Source organism: Gekko japonicus, unplaced genomic scaffold (assembly GCF_001447785.1).
Source record: "Gekko japonicus isolate JY-2015 unplaced genomic scaffold, Gekko_japonicus_V1.1 scaffold372, whole genome shotgun sequence".
Classification (NCBI taxonomy): Eukaryota; Metazoa; Chordata; class Lepidosauria; order Squamata; family Gekkonidae; genus Gekko; species Gekko japonicus.
The window spans coordinates 1,119,269-1,145,120 of NW_015175367.1; the positions used below are offsets into that span (position 1 = coordinate 1,119,269).

General features: G+C 42.4%; 1 protein-coding gene across 1 annotated transcript in view; it reads left to right on the forward strand.

The window, feature by feature from the left end:
* Positions 1–18,717, forward strand: part of CA2 (carbonic anhydrase II) — a 21,080-nt gene extending 2,363 nt beyond the window's left edge. The window contains exons 3-7 of the mRNA XM_015425469.1: positions 10,236–10,354; positions 11,424–11,516; positions 13,465–13,527; positions 14,587–14,742; positions 17,976–18,717. Of these exons, the coding sequence (XP_015280955.1) occupies positions 10,236–10,354; positions 11,424–11,516; positions 13,465–13,527; positions 14,587–14,742; positions 17,976–18,095 (551 nt within the window). The 3' untranslated portion in view covers positions 18,096–18,717. The remainder of the gene's footprint in view (positions 1–10,235; positions 10,355–11,423; positions 11,517–13,464; positions 13,528–14,586; positions 14,743–17,975) is intronic.
* Positions 18,718–25,852: the final 7,135 nt, after the last annotated feature.

A 25,852-nucleotide genomic window follows, 5' to 3' on the forward strand; every position in this document is an offset into this window, starting at 1 on the left:
GCGTTCAGTCTGCATGGTGCAGAATGACTTATGTTTGAGCAGTCATTATGCAATGGATTCAAGGGCATGAGCTTCAAAGCCTTCCTAGCTCTATGTTTTTATACTCTTCCCCCTAGGAAGTACACTACCATATCTGATACGTGCCACATCATTTAAAATAGTTGTGGTGGAAGATCAGGGGTAAGCTACAGAGATTAAAAAAAAAGACAACAGTTTGGCAGCATTCAGTATATATATGCTTGATTTTTTTGGTGTTCTTTAGGACTCCAGGTCAAACAAAAAGTCAAAATGTAAAAGATTCCGTGGAGGGGGGGGGCAGCATCTATGTGGAAGACAGAGAATTCCTCCAGAAGAGTGCAGATGCGTGAAAATGCTACTTGTGCAATGTTCTTTCAAACTGAAATAAGGGGAAGTTCTTCGAGACAGGGTGCCTCTGGCATTCAAGAGTATGTGTCATGCCAAGGTTATCCCAGAGGAGGAGAGCTATTAGCAGGTTGAAATGCTTTCCTTCGAGAAGTCTCTGAGCTTTTCAGTACAGGCAGCAGTATGTTCTTCCCACATAGTTCATCAAGGGCTGGTTACTCATCCCTTTCAGCGCCGTGTGCTTTGCAGAGCCATGCCAAATTAAAAAGCAAAAAAACACACCCTCATTTCATTAGCTTCTATTCCGATCAGGATTCCATGTTCAGTGGAACACTGTAAGCAAAGCTGCTGTTTGCGGCTGTTCCTGTAAGAGTTAGACGTGTTCTTTAATCATTGCCGTTTTTCAGCTGGCTGCATGTGCCACAGCTTTCAGCTACAATGAATGTGAATCAGCTTTTAGTGTCGGAAATGGTGCCATTGTTAAAAAAAAAAATACCCCACCTAACCAACAGCAACCATCAGGAGCAGCTCTCTCCATGAGACGCTGCCTGGTTTGACTTGCTTGTGCAAGTGTCCTATTTTTCTCCATGTTGGCAGCACCATTGAGGGAATGGTTCTGAAAACAAATTCAAAGAGCCTGGAATAGCTTTGTCTTCTGAGTTTCCCAAACAGTATTGCAACCGTGTCAAAGGCTGCAGTCCAAAGCTTGCTTCTTTTCCAGCTCTGGGGGTGAAACGGTTCGGTGGAGTGTAGCCAAAGTATACTTAAACTGCAGTACCCCATTTTGCTGTCAGTATTTGCTGGGAAAACAGAGCCATAGTGAGCACAGAGCTAAATGCAGAATAACTTTTTCAGCTGGGATAGTTATTTAGTTCCGTCACTCATAGCTTCTTGGGTATCCATTTGGCGGCAATACCCAGGAGATGAAGCCAAAAAAAGGCACCCTGTCTATGCAATCCAGCCCCTTAGTGAAGCTGAATTCTGTCATTAAGACACACAGATCTACAAAGCCTTGATTGTAGAGGTGTCGTTTTGAAATTAATGACATTTGTTGCAGGAATCAGACTTCACATTTATCCTGTCCTGTATTTGTGCATGTACGCACATATGAATTGAGGGGTGGGTGGAAGTTTTCAGATGTGGCAGAGTGGCTCAGTCTGAAACTGCAACACAGGCATGGATCACTTTCATTCTGAGCAGTGAGTATGTCTCAGTATGCAGGGAGTGGGAGGAAAGAGCGGAGGAGGACAGGATTGGAGTGGAAGCAGGCAGGGTAGCTCGGCTGCTCACTTATGGACTGAGGGAGGGCGGAAGCGAAAGCTACCTAGACTCAGCAGTAGCTACGTTTATTTTTGACAGGCTTTCAAAAACCGCAACATAGGAAATTTTACCTGCATGCACTTCATCTTTGTATCAAAGGGGAGGCCCTATACTTCATTGGCAGAACACATTCTTTGCCAGATTCAGCTGCTGTTTCTTGCAGTTAAAGAGTTGCAGGTAGCAGAATGGGGGAAGATCTCTACTTGAGACCCTGCAGCCACTACCAAAAGGACAAGGCCATACTGGGCTCAACAGATCGACTCAGTCACTAGAAACAGAAAACCTTTATTCGGCATAACATAGATAAACAAAGGAAAAAGTTAAAGGGTGGGTACAAGAAATAACATCAACCAATATTCCCAATATCTCAAAATACAAGGCAATCCTAGCATGGTTTACAAGATTTACAGAATATTACTCTTGACTTCCATACATGGGTCAGAAATTCTGCAACAGATAGCGTTATTGCTGGGCTCTTGTCTGCTAGAAAGAGATTTAAATCCCTATCCGGAAAGTCTCTCTGAGAAGGGAGAAGAGGGCGAATCAAAATATTGTGCATAACGGAATATTTAGGACAACGAAAAAGAATATGGGTGACAGAATCAGGTTCCCCAAAATTACAGTTGCAAAGTCTATCCTTATACGGAACATCCCTGTATCTACCTGAGACCACTACTGAAGGGAAAAGGTTAAACCTTGCAAGCATAAAGACCCTCCTAAAAACTGGGATTGTCAAATTGGCGATATACGGTACCATGGATGACACACCACAAAAAGTGGCCTGAAAGAGGGGTAATGAGTAGGGAGAGCAAACCCCAAGACTGCCGGAGTTAATGATCTGCGCCTCTATATCCCAAATTCTCCTCCTGACCACCTGCAAGATTGCTACCTCACCACAGTTATAAAGGGGTTCCAGGTCAATACCTAGGGTACCCACCTTTTTCAGTTTAATACAGTTTCATCTGTTCCTATGTTGCTGTGAAAAAGTAGCTATTTCTCCTGTTGTGAGATGCAAAAATGCAGCTGTCCCCATTGAATTTCCTGGGCTGCTTGTTTATAGTCCTCCAGTACCTGCATATATAGTAGATTTCATTTCAAGCTCAATATGAGTTATTTTTAAAAGTATAGTCTCATCGAAGCTTTTGTAAAAAGCAAGCTGTTTACATTTTCATTGCATAGGGGAAACAGAAGGCATACTGAAATCAGATATTGTTGTGCAGTTCTATATATCACAAACTGCAGAAATGCTAGTTGCTGTTGCCAGCATCATCTTACGATATTACAAAAACAAGAGGAACGGTGTTATTATGCACCAGATGGGTACATAAATCTTTAGGGGATGTCACATAGCAGGAAACAGTAAGTAGAAAAAAATGGTATAAAGATAATCACAAAAGTGTAGGTTTTACTCTGTGGATCCATTCTGCTTACAGCAGCATCATGTCAGCAGCATCATGACAGAAGTGGCACCGTTAGCAGCAGGGCTTTTTTTGTAGAAAAAGCCCAGCAGGAACTCATTAGCATAATAGGCCACACCCAACAGCAGACACTCATTAGCATATTAGGCCACACCCTTGACAGCACAGTACATTAGCATATTAGGCCGCGCCACCATGTTACCAGAAGTGTGGTCATCCAGCCACACCCACCTTTTGCTTCTTATTCTGTTTACCTTGTTGTCAAAACCCAGACCTTTTTTTGTGGCAGGAACTCCTTTGCATGTTAGGCCACACACCCCTAATGTAGCCAATTCTAATGAGCTTCTGATGTTGGGTGTGGCCTATTATGCTAATGGGTTGCTGCTGGGTGCGGCCAACTCAGGAGCCAGCCGGAACTCCGTTCCTGTAATGACCCCCCCCTATAGATTATCGGGGGGGAAATAGATGCAAGATATAAAGGTATTGTTTATTTAAAATAGTTATATGCTACTTTTACTTGAAGAAGTTCAGTTATCCAAATCCATGGGGGATATTCCTGAGTATTTTGTTTTCTCCAAGATGTGTTTTATGCCCATTAGAAGGTTCTTAACAAATTAATTAGGACTCCATTAAGAGTGCTCTTTAACCTTTATGTTAAACCTTTGGCTGAGATCATCCAGAGCTTTAGAGTGGGTCCTTGTCACCAATATGCAGATAACACTCAGCTTTCTTTATCACTAAGCCTCCAGAGGTGGCTGTGAAGGTCTAAAGCCAGTGACTTGGGGTAAGGATAGCTGAGAGTAAACAGACCGTGGCTTAATCCAGTTTCAGAGGGTAGCTGTGTTGGTCTGTGGTAGAACAGCTAGATTCGAGTTCAGTAGCACCTTAGAGACCAACAAGATTTTTTGGGTATAAGGTTTCGAGAGTCAAAGCTCCCTTCATCAGTTTGAATCTAGCTGAGCTTAATCTTCAGTTATCCAAATCCATGGGGGATATTCCTGAGTATCCACTTTTTGTTTTCTCCAAGATGTGTTTTATGCCCATTAGAAGGTTCTTAACAAATTAATTAGGACTCCATTAAGAGTGCTCTTTAACCTTTATGTTAAACCTTTGGCTGAGATCATCCAGAGCTTTAGAGTGGGTCCTTGTCACCAATATGCAGATAACACTCAGCTTTCTTTATCACTAAGCCTCCAGAGGTGGCTGTGAAGGTCTAAAGCCAGTGACTTGGGGTAAGGATAGCTGAGAGTAAACAGACCGTGGCTTAATCCAGTTTCAGAGGGTAGCTGTGTTGGTCTGTGGTAGAACAGCTAGATTCGAGTTCAGTAGTACCTTAGAGACCAACAAGATTTTTTGGGTATAAGGGTTCGAGAGCCAGCTCCCTTCATCAGTTTGAATCTAGCTGAGCTTAATCTGGACTCCTTTCTGGGGTCAGTCATTTGAAACATATAACTGCAGTGCAGTGTCAACTGCTCTGCTTACCTGTTTGCTTCCAGGCCCAGTTCAAAATGTTGTTTTTACTTTTAAAGTCCTTTGCAGCCTAGGGATGCCACGCTTACTGAACCACATATCTTGGCATACACCCATGCACCAGCCACTCTCTTCAGCTTTCTCCTTGTGTTGCCCTCTCTCTGAATTCTCTTGTTTGGCAACAAGTTGTGGGTTTTTCCTGTGGAATGGCTTACCAGAATGGGTGCAGAGAATGCCTTCACTCCCTGCGTTCGGAAAGGCATGTGAAATGGTTTTAGGTCAAAGGGCATTGGGTGGAAGATAAATTGCTTTTATCGTGCTATCTGATTGTTGTAATGTGTTTTATGCCCTCACAACTTGTAGCTTTGATAGCTGCCTTGAGTCTAAGGAGATAAAGCAGGACATAAAGATTTTAAATAAAGAAAGAATTTCAAGATAAAGGAGAAAATCACAGGATTTTTTTTGCTGTATGATGTGCACAGTTCAATGGCCTATACATTATTTGAGTCAGATTCCTGAGTCTCTCTAAATCAGTCATTCAAAAACCCAGTCACTTCCTTACTAAAACACCAAGGTGCCTCACAGCATGATAAGATTAAATCACAGTAACAATTCCCTTCAATAGAACTGAAGTTGACTATTTTATCCTAATGACCTTTTAACATTTTAGAAAACACACTGCCTTGTGACAAATACAGGTGTGTGTCTATCAAGTACTGAGGTGGGCTCTGCTTCCATTATTACAAAATCCCCTGAAGTTTCTTGCCCACCAGCACAATAATTCTTATGGACATTGATCCTCATTTTAAAAGAAAATAGTTTAGCATTTGCTTTAGAAAATGGTCTATCCTTTGCTGAGAGAATGCTGAGAATATAAAACTTAAGAAAATTAAAATATTGTTACTGGAACCCTGATGCATGAACTCATCTGTTCAGCTCAGTTCCTCCTAGTACCACGGTGGGCAGGATTTGGCACTTGGCATTTTAAAGCACAACATCAGAAATGCCAGAAGGCCTTCCAATGGTAGAGAATCAACACAGCACATTAATTTGCTAAGTCATATGACTTAGCAATGAAAGGATTGCATCCCCCCCTTGTCATTATAGATTCAGGTGGATAGCCGTGTTGGCTTGAAGGTGCCACAGGACTCAAACTTTGCTTTCCCCCCCCCAGTCATTATGGTTGTCATTGTGCTGTTAGGGGAAATGTGTTCCACAAGCCTTCTTGTAATCTTTTGCAGAGTTCTCTACCTGGTCCCCCCCCATACCCACCACTGCAGATTTCAGTGGTGGGAGCTGGGGAAGGCGGGAAACACATAGAGAATTGTGCAAAAGATTACAAGACGCACTAAAACAGATGCACTTTGTTCACATTTTCATTAATGGCTCATAGTACCTTATTTATTAACATGTAATGGTCATAAACATAAGTATTCTAAGGGCTAAATGTTGTGGGGGGAATAATAATTATCATTTCTATACATGTCTTCTAGCTCTAAATTTGTCAGTGAAAACCTTGACAAGGCAGAATAAATGTTTTTGGGTGATAACTCAAAAATTATGGAACAACTCCCTAGGCATTCAGGCAGAATAAATGTTTTTGGGTGATAACTAAAAAATGGAACAACTCCCTAGGCATTTAATGCTAGAACCCACTAAATATTGACTGTTTGCTGGGCGTTAAGCCTCACCCTGTCTGAACTCTTTGATATAGCGTTTGGGTGTCAACTAAGGAGAACCCACCCTTCTGTACTTCAATATGTTTTTGAAATTTCTCCTCATCCTGTTTAATAAGTGGCCAGATATGCATAAGCATCTATGAATATAAACAGGTATCTTATGTGGGGGTAGGAGAGGCAAAGGGAGATAAGGACCTACCCTATAAAAAAAGCCCACTTCATCCATGACATTTGCCCCATCAGTTTCTTCGTCCCAATTTTCCTTTACTAAACAGATTACTCCTATATATTTGATTTTATTGGAACATTCTTGATTGAAAATGTACTGAACAATTATGTAAATATATTTTCTTATTTTAGTACTCAATGTTTCTTTAATATATCCAAATGAAGTCAAATTGTAAACAGTCTTACTTGGAAGTAAGTCCCACTGGAATCAGAATGTGAAAAAACTAATCCCCCTTCTATTCCATCCATCTTAGGGACACTGTAAATAAGTAAATATTGAATGTGTGTGTGCTCATATGTATGCACTTGGAGACATGTTTGCAAACTTTCACAGTTTATTACAGTTGCTTCACATATGACAACTTTCTTACACAGATCACATGTACACCATTGTATGAGATAAGCAAATGTTTCTACTTCGTTGTATGTACATCTGTGTACATACCATGGCTAAACATGACTCTTTAACATATGCATGTTAAATGAAACAGACACATGGTTCTTCTTATAGCATATATTTATGGTTTGGGGGGAGCAGTGAGAGGGTTAAGGTACCAGACGTAGGGCACAGTCACATAAGAAGTGGCCCCAAGTTACCTGTACCCCAGGATACCCAAGAGAAAGTAAGCTTTCTCCCATTTCTCCAGATTATGTTGAATAGTTCATTCAAGGCCAGTCATAATCCCTGGCAAACTACCAAAATGCAGAAAAGGGGCGTTTGAGGAGAGCTGGATATGTATTTTTTTTAATGTTATCTCCTTGGAACAACCCTTCTTGCTGTCTTGAAGTCCCCAACTGACATCTCTCAGGGTAGATGGCTGTTTATCAGAAGAAACTACTCAAATGTTTTTTAGGGTGAGTGGTATATCAGAACATTTCATGACACCTAACTTGTTCTGTCGGTTCTGAACCAGTGACTTTGGTTAAATGAGGTCCTGTCTGTAATCATTCAGATGCAAGTGTTTATCTGAACATAGGCTGTGGGAGATAGCATATTTTCAAGAAGAAATGTTCCCCAAAATATGATATTCTGTACCGTATATTGGGCTGCTGGATGGTGATTAGAATTCACCCTGATTGAACTTGTCAATAATGGCCTGTGGGTTAGTCAGGGACAACACAGCTTAATCCTTTAATATCCTTATTAATCTGTCTCATCTCATCAGTAGAACAATATACTCAAGCCTGGGGTATTTGGGGAAAAATTACTTATTTTGCTGTCCACTTAATTTGCATTTCTCTAGCCATACACTTGTGTGTGTGTGTTTACACATGTAAAAGAACGTATGTGCTTATATAATAAATCATTGCACATCATGAATATGCGTTTAAATGAAAGCAAAATAATGACAAAGATAATTTACATTATCAACGATCTTTTCCCCTGTTTCCAACTTAGTATAAAGTATGTGGAATGGAGAGGCCTTCATTCTGATGTCTGAAGTAGGTCAAAATGCAATCTGCCCATTTTAATTACGGAGGTTGTGATTGTTTTCTCAAGGAAAAGCATTATCTTTAATAAGACCTTTTTACAGGTCCCAATTGCATAGCGAGAACTCCTATAGGGAATTGATCGGCATGCAGATCCAGATAGATTGGCCTGGGCAAAAGGCTGCTGTGCAAGGAAAACATTGTTCATTGGGGAACTCATGGATGCCCCATGCATTGCCTTCCCCTGATTCCTATGCCACAGCCTGTTCTGGGAAGTCACAGAAGCAGTTCTGTGAACTGAGGCATAACTCTACTGCATTCTCATCAAGGTGAAGGATGGCAACAGAGTTTGTTCTCAGCTTGGCATTACTCACATGTCTTGGCTTAACATTGTTACTCTTCAGATGATCTAATGACTTGAGCACCGGCTAGAATTTCACACAATAGCAAAGTGGCATGAAAATTCCATGTGGCTGTTGCTCAGTTATAAACTATTAATTCTAGGGTTCTTATTTCCATCTGCATCACTCGAAAAGAAAAGACAGGAAGAGCAAATCCTGTGTATACAATCCATACACAAAAGGCCACTGGCATTAACTGGATTTTTCGTACAGATGGTGAGAAGAGGATGTAATCAATGAATACATTCTCAAGTGATCTTCCTCAGCCAGACATCCTCTGCGTTACTGAAGACACATGATTCCTCACACTGAAATGAAACGGTGGTGTCAAAATAGTTCACCAAGCACCAGAATATTCCTCATACTTTCACTGAACACAGAAAGACCAAATATGGGTAGTGATGTTTGAGTAGTCTAAATTCTCTGTATTCACATTGAGAATTTTAAATCAACGAATGCGTTTTAAGGTATCTCTCCATGCTCCCTCCTATTTCAACATTATTCTTCCTGTACATCACTTGGTGACTTGCATTTCTGTAGGAACCATTACAGAACAGATGGCACAACTGAGGAGCTATTAAAGAGCCGGTGTGGTGTGGTGGTTAGGTGTCCAACTAGAATCAGGGAGGCTCAGGTTCAAATCCCCACCTTGCCATGGGAGGTCATTGGGTGACCTTGGACCAGTCGCTCTCTCAGCCTAACTTACCTTATAGAGTTGTTAGTATAAATTGGAGGAGGGGGTGAACAAGGTTCTAAGCCAGTTTGGTTTCCCATTGGGTATAAAAGCAGGGTATACATATCTAAATAAATAAGATGGTGTTTATCAATGGAGACATTTAATACTAAGTAGCGGTGGCTCAAGTTATTAAGACGCTGAACTGCAGGCTGTGGAAGGTCATTAGTTCAGCAGTTGGAGACCCGAGTTGCCGCATGACGGAGTGAGCTCCCGTCTCTAGTTCCAGCTCCTGCCAACCTAGCAGTTCGAAAGCAAGAAATTGCAAGTAGATAAATAGGTACCACTTCGGTGGGAAGGTAACAGCGTTCCGTGCGCCTTGGTGTTTAGTCATGCCGGCCACATGACCACGGAAACGTCTTCGGACAGCGCTGGCTCTTCGGCTTTGAAACGGAGATGAGCACCGCAACCCTAGAGTCGGATTCGACTGGCTTTCGAGCAAGGGAACCTTTACCTTTACCTTTACCTTAGCCTTATGGTCATATGAAGCTGTTATGTACTGGATCCCACCTCTGGTACACTAGCTCAGTATTATCTACTTCAGCTAGCAGCAGCTCTCCAGGGTTTCATGCAGAGGAAGGTCTTTATCAGCATCTGCCACCTGAGATTCTTTAACTGGAGATACCAGGGAGTAAAACCGAGAACTTCTGGAATGCACAGCGTGTTCTAGTGTCACTCCCCAAATGAGGAGAGAACATGATGTGCATGGATGTGTGGAGCAGTCTTCAGTAGTCCTATGAAAAATGTTAAGGCCTATAAATAAGCATGTTGGAATTCTACCCTTTGGTATAAGATTAATACTTTCACTGTGTGACATAAGCAATGAAAAAAATACAGCATAAAAGTATAATGAGGTTTCTGTGTGGTGGTTAAGACACGGTAGCCAGCAAAGCAGTATCTATTAATGTTTAACAAAGAAACAGATAACATATTCCTTCCTCACATTAGATTTATTTTAAACTTATTTCACTGGCAACTACCGAGATGTTGCAACAAGTGTAGGAACAACATGGGAAAACATGTTGTCATGGGGGAAGAATATCTAAATGTTTGCATCTTTTTCAAGTTATATCTCTTGTTAAGATAGATTTGTATGGGCAACCGTATATATTAGTTAGAAATCCTGCTTTGTGTTTTGAAGTTAGTCTTCATTACAGGAGATAAGGTTTGTCATGGTTTATTTGAATTGTAGTGCTGAAAGGGGGCCCACTTGAAGGAACTTACAGGCTGATTCAATTCCACATTCACTGGGGATCCCGTGAAGGTCAAGGATCTGAGCACACAGTGGATGGTGTGAAATACGATGCAGAGGTAAGACCTGTTTTTCATTTTCTGGGAGCAGCCTTCTGTCCATATCTACATTAGATATTCAGAAACATGCTTTAGAAATGGTCCAAATCAAAACTGGGCTTTAACAGCCCACACATTGAGGTTACCAACCTCCAGGTGAGAACTGGCAATCTCCCGGAATAACAAGTAATTACCAGACAACAGAGATCAGTTGCCCTGGAGAGAATGGCTGCTGTGGAGGGTGGAGTCTATGGCATTATACCCTACTGAGGTCCCTCTCCTCTCCAAACCCTGCTCTTCCCAGGCTCCACCACCAAATTTCAAGGAATTTTTCAGCCCAAAGTTGGCAACCCTAACACACATAGTGAGGATAGACATTATAGCATATGAACTCTCTTGCACATTAAGTTAATCATGGGTGGTGCTGCTCTGTGCCAGCCCCCACCCCGCCCCTGATCCTAGTAATATCAATCAGTTATGGCGTGGAACAGGGTCTTTAAAGTTGTGCACTAGTTTTTTCTTGTCCTTTTGCTGCAACCTACAACATTTGGCCCTCCAGGACAACAGCTTGTTTTCTTTTTTCCTGTACTTTTTGCATTTTTTTAAAAAAGTTGTGGTACCAGTTTCTCTTGTTCTTTGGCCACGTTACAACATTTGACCCTCCAGGGCAACTGCTTGGCTGCTATGTAAATAAGAATGCTGGACTAGATGGACTGTTGTTCTGATCCAGCAGGGCTCTTCTTATTTTTGTTTAAGAAAGTTTTTTTTTAATTACTACAGGAGTTGAATGTGATCTGGCATAAAAGTGATCAGGCATGAAGTGTCCAAATGATATTTTTGTTACTGCTTCTAATAAGCGTTTTATCTTTTCGTCGGTTTGCCCATTTAGGCACCATCTAAATGGTGTGAGAGAACAGCACAAATATCTATATATTTGCATTTCTGCTGCATGGGAAAGGAAATCACTGGTCAAACAAGTTATGAGTAGTTCTTCATTTTCATGTGTTGCAGTGAAATGACTATATGACTTAATAAGAGAAAGAAGGCCTTTTCTAACAACTCTCTCTCTCTCTCTCATTCTCATTCTCAGCTTCATTTGGTTCACTGGAACACAAAGTACGGTAAATTTGCAGAAGCTGTGAAGCATCCTGATGGCTTGGCTGTCTTGGGTGTGTTTTTGAAGGTTAGTTCCTTAATCTTCCTTATTGCCTTCCTTGCTGATTTCACAGAACTTTGTCTCCAAGGTGATTTATCCCTAGTCTACAAAGAGAATTTACTCTTCCACAGCCATTAAGTGTGTCTACATTGTGTTCCTACATTGAGGTCACTTTATTTTAATCCTTCACCTTCTGAGAATGGAATATGTCAATTTTAAAAAATCACAGAAATCATAGGGTAAGAAGGGGCCAAGAAGTTGCTGTGACACAGCTGCTGTGACCCAGGTCTGCTTTCATCACAAATCAGTCAGCACAATACATGTGCCAGAAGCAAAGACACAGCTGACAAAGGGAGCTTGACTCTCAAAAGCTCATACCTTGAAAGTCTTGTTAGTCTTTTTAAGGTGCTGCGGGACCCAAATCTAGCTTTTCTACTGGAGATCAACATGGCTACCCTCTGAAACTAAGCAAAGACACAGCATCTTCTGTCTCATCACTCTATAGCAAAGTTTGAAGTCTTTCTGCAGCCTAATGGGCCTCCCACTAATGGAAGTGACTCTTCCTCTGGTGAGCGTCCAAGGAAGCCTCCTTAGGCTGGAGGAGGGCCTCACACTTTGCTGAGCAGAGTAGCAGGATACAAGCCCATGCACTTTATAAAGATACAAGAAGTGGAGACCCGTGATATTCATGGGGGGAGAGAAGGACCTCCACGTGGAGGAGGAGGAGGAAGCAGCTGCAGGTGGGCCTTCTCCCCCACCCCCCCCACAATGATGGCGAGGCCCATGTGGCTCCCAGCTGCCGGGCCCACCGATCCTTCTCCCCCCGCACCAGCGGTGAGGTCCGCACGGCTCCCAGCCACTGGGCCCGCCAATCCTTTTCCACCCACACTGGCGGCGAGCCGCACGGGCCCACTGAGCCTTCTCCTACTCCCCCCAGGCACCGGCAGTGAGGCCTGAGCAGCTCCCAGCCACTAGGCTTGCCGAGCCTCCCCCTCAATGGCCAGAGTGTTCTCTGCGCATGCTCAGGGAACACTTTTACTTTTGGGGGATTTAAATATCCCCCGTATGTTTTTTCAACTTTTTAGATTTTTCTACACACCTTGGGACTGCTCCAAGTGTGCAGGAAAATCTCTCTGCCCCCCCAAGTGCCCCCGAAGTGCAGATTTAGATATCCACACAGAGGGGGCAACTTGGCTATTAGATATATAGATTTGCACAGTAAATAGATGAATGATTAATGCAACTGAGCTACACCGCATACTTAAGAAGATGCATATAATTTCACTTCTGCACTCATAAATGCTAATTATTGAGGCTCCGATCTTAGATTTGCTTACGGTGCAATCCTAAACAGAGTTACACTCTTCTTAGTCTATAGACTTAGAAAAGTATAACTGTTTAGGATAGCACTGTTTGAGCAGCTTCCTGTATAAAGGTTTGTGCTCCAGTGGCCAGGTGTGATGAGCACAAAATATAAAGTCTTTGCATAAGTTACACAAAGTAAAAACAAGTTTGATCAGCTACTTTTCATTTTATAATATATAAAGGTGATACCCAGGAAGGCTTTCAAGTATTCAAGAGACAAATGATAAATATTGTGTAACTTTACCCTTTACTTTGAGATTGTCTATACGTATTTCATATTTCATGTATACATAATTATCCTGTGCCTGATGAGGAAACGTTGCACAAAATTACCCATACTTGGAATGATATCCCACTAAAATCAGTGAAAATTATTTCCATTTAAATGTATTCATGAGCAGGCTGAAATAGTTTAATTAGTTTTTTAAAATCTAATGGACAGATTAACTTCTGTAGCACTGAGATAAATGGTTGTGAATAAGATACGTTTAAACTTTGTCTTCAGGTGACAGATTAACTTCTGTAGCACTGAGATATAAATGGTTGTGAATATGGTTTAAGTACTTATGTACCCATATATAACTTTCTCTTCATGGCTTTTATATCACAGGTAGGAAGCACCTGTCCTGGAATACAGAAAGTTGTTGATTCCCTGAGCTCCATTAAACACAAGGTAATGCTTCTGTCTGTGAGGTAGCTAAGTGGTATAGCATTGTGGGACTGTTTTTCTCTCTCAAGTACAAAACTACAAGGCTTTCAGCTTCTTACTGTCTATATTTTAGCTGGATAAGGACACCTTCACTAGACAGGAGAAACTACATTCATGCAACAGGAACTTGTATCATTGCTTTCAACTAGGGTTGCCAGATCTGATTGGGAAATACCTGGAGATTTGGGGGTGGAGTCTGAGGAAGGTGGCGTTTGGGGAGGGGTGGAGAATAATGCTATAGAATCTATCTTCCAAAGTGGCCATTTTCTCCAGGTGGACTGATCTGTGTCTCCAGCAATGTTCCCTCTAAGCTGAGTTAGTGTGAGCCCGCTCACAGTTTTTTAGCCTTCAGCTCACACATTTTTGTCTCAGCTCAGGAAGGATGGCTCCAGAGCAAACTGATTTATGCAGTAGCCAAATAGCTTGCTCACAACTTTAATGCCAGTAGCTCACAAAGTAGAATTTTTGCTCACAAGACTCCACAGCTTAGAGGGAACATTGGTCTCCAGCTACCACCTGGAGGTTGGCATCCCTACTTTCAACTGTGTTTCTGGTTTTTTTCAACCATCTTGAGGAATATTGTCTATTCAAAGGGAGGAACCCAGCCTGCCCTTACTCACAGGATTTTAATTGGCCCTCATAGTCACCATCATTTTTAAGGAAGATGGTTGCACCTTCACTAGGCTAGATTTGATAATCTGTCACTGGCAATAATCCCTGGATACACATGCACTTGACGCTTCTGGAAAAACTCAGCGGTGCAGTTTTCCCTATGACAATGACCTTAGAACTTGCATCTGCCAGTTCTCTCCTTGCCATACAGGTCTTAAATGCATAGGAGCTGGTTTCAGGCTCTGGCCTCTCTCCCCGTCTTCCTCCACCACCTTCTCCAATAGCAGCACACTTTTTTTTTGGCAAGTATTAAGGAGCCTCCCGTCCAAATTCCATAATTGCTAACAAGGTATGTATGTATCATCTAATCACACGGTAGGTTGTCTTATTGAGTTATTTTATCTGCTCCAGGGCAAACAGGCTGCCTTCACAAACTTTGATCCCGCATGTCTACTTCCTGCCTCCCACGATTTCTGGACTTACCTCGGATCTCTGACTACTCCTCCTCTGCTTGAATGCGTCATCTGGATTGTTCTGAAGCAGCCTGTAACCGTCAGCAAGGAACAGGTAGATATTTTTTTGCTGCAGACTTTGTATTTATCAGAAAATGAATTCTGTTTCTTCCAACCATGCTAGAGATATCTGCAGTTTACCATGAGAAATCACAGTCACACCAAATATTTGTGAAACATTAGTATTTGTAAAACATTATTTGTAAAATATTATATAATATGGCCAATTTGGGATTTGTTGAACTATGTCTGAGCCTACATGAATAAGTGAAAAGGTTATCAGGTACTTCAGTTTCTCTCCCACTTTTAAAAACTGAATTCTTTTCAGTATCAAATATTAATAGATAGTAGGTTGGATCCCACAGTAAATCCCCACTGAGGAAATATGAAGGGGAACAATATCAGAGGGGAGCCAGGGGTCTGCAGCAGGAGCGAGGAATCAGAGAAAGTCCACCCCCCCTTTTGTCAGCAAGAATTTTCTGCAGTATCCAACCTGTGGATATAAGCCTGTTATAACACCACACCAATCTCATAAATGTTTCCACCACTCTCCATTTCTCAGAATGTAGTACTTCTCACACAACCCCTCTATGTAATTTAGCCATTAATGTCTAAACGAAAAAATAAATCGCATAAAAACAAGGACGAAGCTAAACATTTCTGTGGGCAAACAAACCAGCAGGACACTAGTACCAGCAAACCCACACATGCTGCCTTACTAAATAAGTAACCACTCAACGATGTACAGCTGCAACTGTCTAGTATATTCCTTTTTTTGGTAGCACTGAGGATTGGTTCAAATCTTAGCATGCTTCTATGTGTTCCATGTTCTGTTGATCAGTGCTTTTAACCTGGTGGCCATAATATTTGAAGATAATTCTATTGTGGTTTGACTTAATCACATGGACGATGTCCAATAGCCACTAATACTGTGCAGTGTTGTTAAGAATAAACTTACATATGAAGGGTTGAAATCACACGGAAGGTGGATTTCAGACATTACAGACTCTTATAGAACTCTGCCAGGTGTCAGGTTTGGCCAGCCTATTCAGTGTGGGTGCCAAAACATATGCTTTCAATTTCATCCCAGGCATATCTGTATGTCTGCTACATTTTAACATTGCTCTTCCAAGGAGATTAGGGTGGCATACATCGTTCTCCCTTCCCCTCCATTTTTATATTCACAACAACCCTGCGAGGTACCTGGGCTGAAACAGACTGGTCAGGGATCACCCAGTGACCTTCATGGCTAAGTGGGAATTTGAACCCAGGTCTCTCTAGTCCTTGTCACACTCTCTAGACTGGCTGTCCATGGCAAAGCTTTCACAAGAAGACAGAAAAGTGAGCATGATCACATCAGATCTCAGTGTGCTTGGCAGTACAGACCTAAGCAGAGTTACATCCTTCAACATCCATTGCTGTCGATGGACTCAGTACGGTGTAACTCTGCTTAGAGTTGTACAGCTAATGTCCTTAAGGGATGGATATTGAAGCAAACATTTGAGGGGAAAACATCAGGTGTGTAGAAAATTTAGTCAATATAAAAAGTACATAGCCAATATCCCTTCTATCATCTGTTGAGATGCACGCCTCTCCGTCACACACACAAAAACACATTACTGCCCAATTACCTTCTATCTTGGCAGTCATGAGAGACATGCTCTTGTATGGCGTAGCTCTTCTTGTTTTTGCATAAGCAGTTTCAGTTCACTTGTGTCAGTTCATAGACATGACTATTTCTAACCACTATAAGAACATAAGAGACACCAATGTTGGATCAGGCCAAAGGCCCATCCAGTCCAACACTCTGTATCACACAGTGGCCAGAAACACCAGTGCCATCAGGAGGTCCACCAGTGGGGCCAGGACATTAGAAGCCCTCCCACTGTTGACCCCCCCCCCAAGCACCAAGAAGACAGAGCATCACTTGCCCCAGAGCCCCTATCTGTACCTTGTGGCTAATCGCCACTGATGGATCTCTGCTCAATATGCTTATCTAATTCCCTTTTGAAGCCGTCCATGCTTGTAGTCGCCACCACTTCCTGTGGCAGTGAATTCCAAGTGTTAATCACTCTTTGGGTGTACTTCCTTTTATCCGTACTAACCCGACCGCTCAGCAATTTAATTGAGTGCCCACGAGTTCTTATATTGTGAGAAAGGGAGAAAAGTACCTCTTTTTCTACCTGCTCTATCCCATGCATAATCTTATAAACCTTGATCATGTCACCCCTCAGTCGTCGTTTCTCCAAGCTAAAGAGCCCTAAGCGCCTTAACCTTTCCTCATAGGGAAAGTGTTCCAACCCTTTTATCATTCGAGTTGGAGAAAAGGGCTCTGGGGCAAGTGATGCTCTGTCTCCATAGTGCTTGGGGGGGTCAGCAGTGGGAGGGCTTCTAATGTCCTGGCCCCACTGGTGGACCTCCTGATGGCACTATACAACTCACAATTGATTATACATGCATTAACACACAAGAGAGTGCTACGTATGGATGAGTTCTGCATAATAAAATCCATCTGTTCTGAAATTTGAAGTTAGATCTTAATAAATATATACATGAATATCACAGAGGGAAACTTGGAGACTGCATCTCAGAGGACTTGTAGAGACATCTCAGCTATAACTGAATAAATCTCATCCTTATGGATGTTTAGCAAAAATATCCAGCTATTTTGAAAAGCACGTATTGCCAGTACTTAGATACTTGCCAAGCTATTCTAAACATACAGCATCACAAACATACAACTGCTATAACCGGCCTATATTCTGGATTATGTGTCAAGCACGTTAATAGTCTCAGCACATTCTTAACATATTTTTACTTAGCATATGAAGGTATGAAGCTGCCTTATACTGAATGAGACAAATGGTACATCTAAACTCATTTTCTCAACTCTGACTTGTGGCAGCCATTCATTCTCTTAGGCAGGTAGCCCTGGTGCCTGAGACCTTTTTAACAGGTAAAATCAAGGACTGAACCTGGGGCCTTCTGCGTACAAAGCATATGCTCTAGTCTATTCTTCTTTGATGCTTTTCTCACACCACACTCACCTCTTTCTTCACAAGAGAAAAAACATCGCGATAAGGTGACTGAGGGCATTATAATTAAAAATTAAACTGCTGTGTCAACTAGCAAAAGGCAAAAAGGGAAATCTTATCTGGGAAATCTGCCACGTACTCATACATACACACCTAAAAAGAGGAAGGATTTTCCAGCAGATACTCCATAGCTGAAAGTCACTATTTAGATACTCATACTGATTTATACCCGGTTCTTTTTTCTCCCCTCTAGATTGACAAACTCCGTTCCCTTTCCTTCTATGATGAGAATGAGCCACCATGTCCCATGGTTGACAACTGGCGCCCGTGCCAGCCACAGAAGGGCAGAGAAGTTAGAGCCTCATTCCAATAAGCTGTGCCCATTAAACGTTGCCGTGTCCTTGAGGGATGAGTTCTTTCTGCTAAGCACAAATCCAGCTACTGCCATACATGCACTGGCAACATCTCTTTTTTCCCCTAGTGCTCTCTTTTCTACCTATCATCCTCTGTAGTTCTAACTAATGAAATGTGAAGGGCCACAGGCCTAGAGGAAAGCATATTTGCTGCAGGGTGGGTATGTATGTAGCGTGCAGTGTGTGTGCAGGGTACGAATAGAAACATGGTGTGATGCTTGACAAGAATTACTGTGCAATTGCTGCTGATGCTATCATAGGATTTCTTCCTGTGGCCATTAGTTAAGGGGCATGATGAAAAGTAACATAAAAAATAAGCCATTTCTTTTTTGAAGAAAATAACCTCATAGAGCATATGAGGTTACTTGTACTCAGTAACTTGAATCTTTTGTAAAAGCACAGGAATGCAGTCTAATACAGATATTTTACATCTGATTTGGGACATTACCTTCTGTCAACCTTCTATTATCATAGGCATTAAAATACGAAAGTAATATTGAACATTAAATGTCTTAGCTTTTAAAAAGTTTGAAGTGTAAATATTTTTTCCTTTTCATCCATACATTTTAATCATGTCTTAATGTTAGTATATTTTTTTAAAAATTACAAAATGTCAGCTGATCTAAATTAAGTACTATTATGTGTAAAAGCTGTGGATACCATAGGTATAATACAGAGAATCTTTCTGTTTAAAAATAATGTCATAATTTAAAGAAATATATTGTATTTTAGATACATTCTCTAAATAAATAAATGAAGATATCTATTTATGTTTCTGCTTTAGTGTGTTATTGCAAAGTAAGACAATGGAAGTTGAGCAAGAATGATAGTTTTATGAACAGGAAGCCTGAAAGGACTTTCAGGGATCACTTCATTCCACCCTCTATCCCCTTTCACATACTATTTCCTCTTTCTCTTCTGGCATCCCCCGTATTCTACTTTCTCTGCTTTCCCCTTGCCATCCAACCTTTCTTTTATCTGCCCCCTGAGTTTTCAGTTTTATTTATTATTTATGACCGAGATTGGCTGGCCCAGGGTCGCCCCGCAAACTTCCATGGCAGAGCAGGGATTTCAGCCTTGGTCTCCCAGATCCTCTCTCTCTCTGTGTGTGTGTGTGCGTGTAAAGTATCATCATACCACAGATGACTTACGGTGACCCCATGTGGTTTTCAAAACAAGCATAATTAAGTAGAGGTGGTCTGCTTAGCTTCTGAGATCTGTTTAGATCGGGCTATGCTATATCATTCCACATCCCGCCCAGATCCTAGTCTGGCAGTTTAACTAAACACTACAGTGGCTGTCCGTTTTCCCTCCTTCCCTACCTTTCCTCCCTGGGAAAAGTCTGGCAAAATGGCAAAGGCTGTGTGGTAACAAGTCACTCATGTAAGTTGTGTAGTGACCACTGCTGAGCCATGCAAGTTGTGTGTGTGGCAACAAGTCATCCAGTAGCCACTGGTTCAACTGCGTGAATTGCATAAATTGCATGGTAGCAAGTTACTTGATGATTGCTGCTGGCCGTGGCCGCAATGAGTCCTTCTAGGACAGGAGAGAGAGGAGCAGGTGGCCTGAGAACCTGAAATAGCCCTGGAAAGCCCCTCCTCCCATGCCTTTTACTGAAAGAAACCAAAGTTTGAAGGCTGGAAATATGGTTGTGTAGCAATCCCCACAGTGGCTTTTGAGATCTTACTTAGGTATAGGTGCTTTTCTATTATTTGGGGGCAGTTTGGTAAAGTGTAGATTGGTGTAGAGTTTGGTGTAGAGCCAGTTTGGTGTAGTGTGAACTCTAATCTGGGAGAACCCAATTTGATTCCCCACTCCTCCACTTGCAGCTGCTGGATGACCTTGAGCAAAGTCTAGTTCTGTCAAAGCTGTTCTTGAAAAAGAGCAGTTTCTGTCAGAACTCTCTCAGCCCCACCTACCTCACAGGGTGTCTGTTGTGGGGAGGGGAAGGGAAAGGAGTTTGTAAACTGTTCCAGGACCCCTTCGGGAAGTGAAGGGCGGGGTATAAATCCATTTTTCTCCTCCTCCTCCTGTTCTCTTTTTAAAATTTCAGATTTTTCTGCAAATCTTGACTTTTTTCAAACTTGTTCAAAGATCTGTCCTGCCTGTTCATGGATACATTATCTGGATTTAAGTATCCACACGTAGGGCCATGTTGAGAATGAGATATATTGATGATGTGTGCATAATTTATTACAACTAGAAATGAAAAATTCTTGAAATCTGTTTCATGGTGGGAAGGAATTACAGAGTTCAGTTCAATAGTCTGGTATTTCCTGTTATGTTCTATTGATAATTGAAGATAGTAGCTCTGATCCATAAACCCTTGTTCAAAGCAGCAAGGTACAGGAAAGTATTTCTACCATCACATGGATCACCTAATGGAGTCTAATGGAAGCAGTTCCCAGTGTAAATAATTTAAAGAAACCTGTTTGAAAATGAAAATAAAAGGCAAGGCAATAACAGATTGTTATGAAGCAGTTGGTGAGAACTTGAAGACCCTCTAGGCCAACATGCCACACAAAAAAGGGGACTGCAGCAAGAAAGTAGAACTAGCCAAAATCACCCCATCACTCTGGCAAAAGTGAAGCTCAAACTGTTCTTACGTATGTATCAATCATATTTTATCTAACCCTTCCTCCAAGGAAATTATGTCAGTTTGGAAGGACCACAGTTGGGGGGGGGGAGTTTACCCTAGGTCTCTGCACTCCTACTGTGTTACTATAACTGCCACACCATACTGGTTGTAAGTTTTTTATGTAGCATTAGACTATGAGGTAAAATCCATACCTTTTTTTAAAGACTTGATTTCATTCCCATCAAGAATGATTTTTGCTGAAAACTCATTGGGATTGGGATTCTGCACCAAGCATTAGCTGCCACCATTTTGAATTTTCTCTCCCTTTCCCGCATGTTGTTACTCAACAAAATGCAGGTAGATTATTATTATTTATTTATTTCATTTACACTCCGCCCTCCCCGCATGCGGGCTCAGGGCGGCTTACATAGGCACAACAGTGCAATAAAATACAGCACGATTAAAACAATTTAGGCACCCAAGGTGCGATAAAATTACACAATTAACCACTTAAAACACAATTCAGTCTTACAGGATGCATCGGTAATTAAAATACTCATTATTATATATCACTATGAGGTCAGAAGATGAAGGGGAAAAGCCAATAGCATAGACTTTAAAAATATAATAAATATTACCGTGTTGTTTTCCTTGACTATATTATTTTCATCTGCGTGCAGCTTAGGTATCTCTGAGAATTTTGCGCATATTGGAATCTTTGATGATTTTTAATAGGAGCAATCTGTATTATACTGAAAGCACTGTACTGGAGAATTTAGAAACAGAATTATGGCGATCAACAAAACTATTGCCATTTGCAGACTGAACTATATTTCATGTGCAACTATATGTGGTACATCAGTAGACATTTTTTTCTTTCTTGGTCACTGTACATAAACTCAGAGTGATTACAGAGGGATCGTACACAGAAACCCCCCCAAATATTTTTATAGCCAGGAATGATATTTTAAATTAATGTTACCCAGTTTCATCTTATGCAGCATGCACTGGCAGTGAAACAAAAAAAACCCCCAGATATCCTTCGCTCCATTCAAATAACCACAAGACTCCTTTTTATTTTCTCTGTAAGAGACCCAACTGAAATCTGTAATCAATAATCTAGTACTGCTACTTTTAATGGAATATTGAGCAGCCCATAACGACACTCTTCTAATGAAGCTAGGCTTTTGGCTTCAGGCAAAGGAACACAGTACAGAGTTGACTGCATTCCTGTGAAACTCATTCTATTCTAAATAAAGAATGAAGAGTATTGGGTGTAAGAGTTAATGGTTAAATGGATGTTTGAACCATCAGTGGATGGTTAAAAATCAACTTACTACAATGGGCTGATGATAATAAGAATCTCTTCTGCCAAATGGATGGTTGCCACAGTAAACACTGACCACCCTGATTTAGGGTGTCTGGGATTTCTCTTCTGCTCTGTTCCCAGGTGACTGGTGTTCTCAGATCTGACAAACACCAGCAATTTGGTCATTGTTGCAAAGCATGGCAGGAACACTGCAAACATTCCCAACAAACTGCCGTTGGCATTTATTGGAGTGTTCACAGAAGACTGAGCCATGATCTGCTTACCATACATAGGTAATCCTTGCTAGATGGGGTGACATTCATAGGTTTCCTTAAGCGCCTTTATGAAAGTGCGTGTCTTGCAGTAGCTCTTATTGATTTTTTTTGTGGAGGAACAGTAGATTTTTCCCCCAAGAGGTAAGCATCTGGATGCTGTAACAACACACTAACTGAAAATTCATCGAATCTGTAGACAAAAAGACTGGGCAAACTGATGAACACACCACATGCTACAACATGCTGATTAACGCCTTTTTAAACAGTGGCCTAATTACAGCATCAGCAATTAAGCCCTAAGGTGACCTCTGTGATATGAAAATAGGAAAGGAAGGAGTAGTTCACAATCACAAGCCTTTGATTGATATCAAATGGAATGCATAACTGGGTCAGGAGAGCTTGGGCTAAATTTGCATGCTTGAAGCATGCAATAAAGAAAGGATGTTGCAAATCCTGTTTTAATTGCAATGTCCTACTAGAATCAAAATAGACTAGAGGGAGAGACATTGCTAAGAGTCAACATTGAGATTTTTTTAAAAAATAAGAGTTACTGAGATCCATGTATCCTCGCTCTGGTTAGGCTTGCGTACCACCTTTGCTCACTGGTCTTCTTCCTCACCTTCCTAAAACTAGGCTGTGCAGCCTACTCCATATTAGTGGTAAACTAAACTGCACAGACTGCAGAACCTGTGCCTGAATTAGAGACAAAACCAGCTGGAATAAAAATAATTCAGATTATTTTCACTATATGGACAGGTTATCCTCATTATTAATTTTGTCCACAGGGAATAAAATGAGAAACATTGGGGATTCTTTTTGAACTATTTTCTTCCTCCCTGTTTGTCTATAATAAGAGGTCACAATTACACTTCACATTTCTCAGCTCTGTGTGGAAAAACACCTCCATGCAGAAAAACAGCATGGTGGCATTAGGGCAGGACAAACACTTTGAAGTGTTCTATCAACAGACAGAAAGTCCAGCTTCCTTTTTGAGACAGGACAAAAACTAACATTTTTCTCCTGTGGTGCAGCATGGAATGTTAATAACTGGAATAGCAGATGGTATCGAATAGATCTAGTACCAAGCATGTTTGTTAGTTTAAGGCAAATAGACCGAGAAACATCTCAGAGTCTCTTACCATATCCATTTGTGAGTTCTGCATTTAACAATATTACAACTTAAGCTACAAAGTCTCATCTGAATATGCAAAAGTTAGACACCCAACTTGGGCACTTCCCAAAGTCATTTTCGTATATGACATCCAAAAGATATTTCTAGAGAGCTAGCCATATTATTCTAGTTTACCAACTCCTCCCTCCCCCCAGAAATTAATGAAACACTGGGGCCGAGTTCAGACTGGCAGTTTGCTCCGCTATACGCTCATTTCAGAAACTTTCCACAACCGGATTAAATGGGCCATTCACACAGGCACATCTGTCCGGCGTTCCCCACCTGTACTCAACCTGTCTTGTAACACTTCGCTCCCGAGTTTAAAAGAAAGCTGGTGAAAGTGGTAACAAATCCTGGAAAGCATGAATATCCCACATCCATCCCGCACCAACAAGGAATTGATCTTCCAATTGCGTTAAAGATGGCGTCCTGTAGATGGACACAAGTCCCAATTCAGCTGTATCTGCCTCGCATGTTACTGTGGTTCGGTCTCCATATAGGGCCAACCAACTACCCTGGTGTTACTAACAATAATAGTTGGTGGTAGTGGTGGGCGGCTCCTAATTGAAAGCCTGGCGGAAGAGCTCTGTCTTGCAGGCCCTGTGGAAATGTACAAGGTCCCGCAGTGCCCTGATCTCCTCCGGGAGCTCATTCCACCAGGTAGGAGCTGCCACCGAAAAGGCCCTAGCCCTGGTAGTGGTGAGCCTGGCCTCTTTGGGGCCTGGAATCACTAGCCAATGTTGTGCCCCAGACTGTAGTGCTCTCTGGGGTATGTGTGGGGAAAGGCAGTTCCTCAGGTATGTCGGACCCTGGCCATAAAGGGCTTTAAAGGTAAGTACCAGCACCTTGAAGTGGATTCAGTATGCTATTGGCAGCCAGTGCAGTGCATTCAGTGCAGGTCAGATGTGTTCCTATCTAGGGAGACCCATCAAAAGCCTGGCTGCTGCATTCTGCACTAGCTGCAGCTTCCGGATTTGCGACAAGGGCAGCCCCATGTAGAGAGCGTTACAGTAGTCCAATCTCGAGGTGACCATCACATGGGTCACTGTAGCCGGGTCATCGCACTCAAGGAAGGGAACCAGCTGCCGAATCAGTCAGAGGTGATAAAAGGCCAACTTAGCAGTGGCTGCCACCTGGGCCTCCATAGTTAAGGAGGGATCCAGGAGCACTCCCAAACTCCTCACCACAGGCGCTGGCACCAATGGTGGCCCATCCCCATCCCCAAACCGTCCCGACTCAGGCACAGGACTTCCATCTTCACTGGGTTAAGTTTCAGCCAGCTCAATGTGAGCCAACCAGCCACGGCTTGCAATGCCTGGTCCAGATCTTCCGGGCTGGAGTCCAACTGGCCGCCCAACATCAGATATTGGTGACACCCCAGCCCATACCTCTGGACAATCTGGGCAAGGGGGTGCATATACATGTTAAACAATAATGGGGAAAGCACTGCCCCCTGAAGCATACCACACTCAAGCAGATGTCTCTGGGACTGCTGTTCCCCTAGCACCACCCTTTGTCCCCGACCCTGGAGAAAAGAACCAAGCCATTGTAAGGCAAGCCCCTGTATCCCCACATCAGCGAGGCAGTAGGTCAGCAACTGGTGGTTGACCATGTCGAATGCTGCCGACAGGTCTAACAACAACAGTGCCACCAAACCACCCCGATCCAGATGTCTCCAGAGGTTGTCTGTAAGGGTGACCAGTACTGTCTCCGTCCCGTGTCCCGGGCGAAAGCTGGACTGGAAAGGGTCTAGGATGGAAGCATCATCCAGGAAGCCCTGCAATTGTATCGCCACCGCCCTCTCAATTAATTTGCCAAAATAGGGCAAATTGGAAACTGGCCGGTAGTTGGCCAATTCAGCCAGATCCAGAGTTGGTTTTTTCAAGAGGGGACAGACCATCGCTTCCTGGAGTGCCCCTGGGAACTGCCCCTCAGAGATAGACTTGTTGACAATCTCCCTTAGGGCACCTCAAAACCCCTCGTGGCCCGCTTTAATGAGCCAGGAAGGGCATGGATCAAGGCTGCCTGTGGTTGGGTGGACAGATGCGAGCAAACTGTTGACTTCCTCCAGGCTGAGTGGGCTGAAGCTGTCCAAGCCCGGAGCTGAAGACGTGCAAGGGGCCTCAAGTTCACTCACTGTATCAACTGTGGTGGGGAGGTCACGGCGGAGTGCCAAGACTTTATCGGCAAAATAGCTCGCAAATGCCTCACAGCCAATATCCAATTCCCTAACATTTTGTCTGCCCTGTGGCAGAGCTGTTAACATCTGAATTGTTCTAAACAATTGGGCTGGGCATGAGCGGATGCAATCGAAGCCGCATAGAACTCTCTCTTAGTGGCCTTGACTGCCATCTGATAGGATCTCATAAACGTCCTATACGATG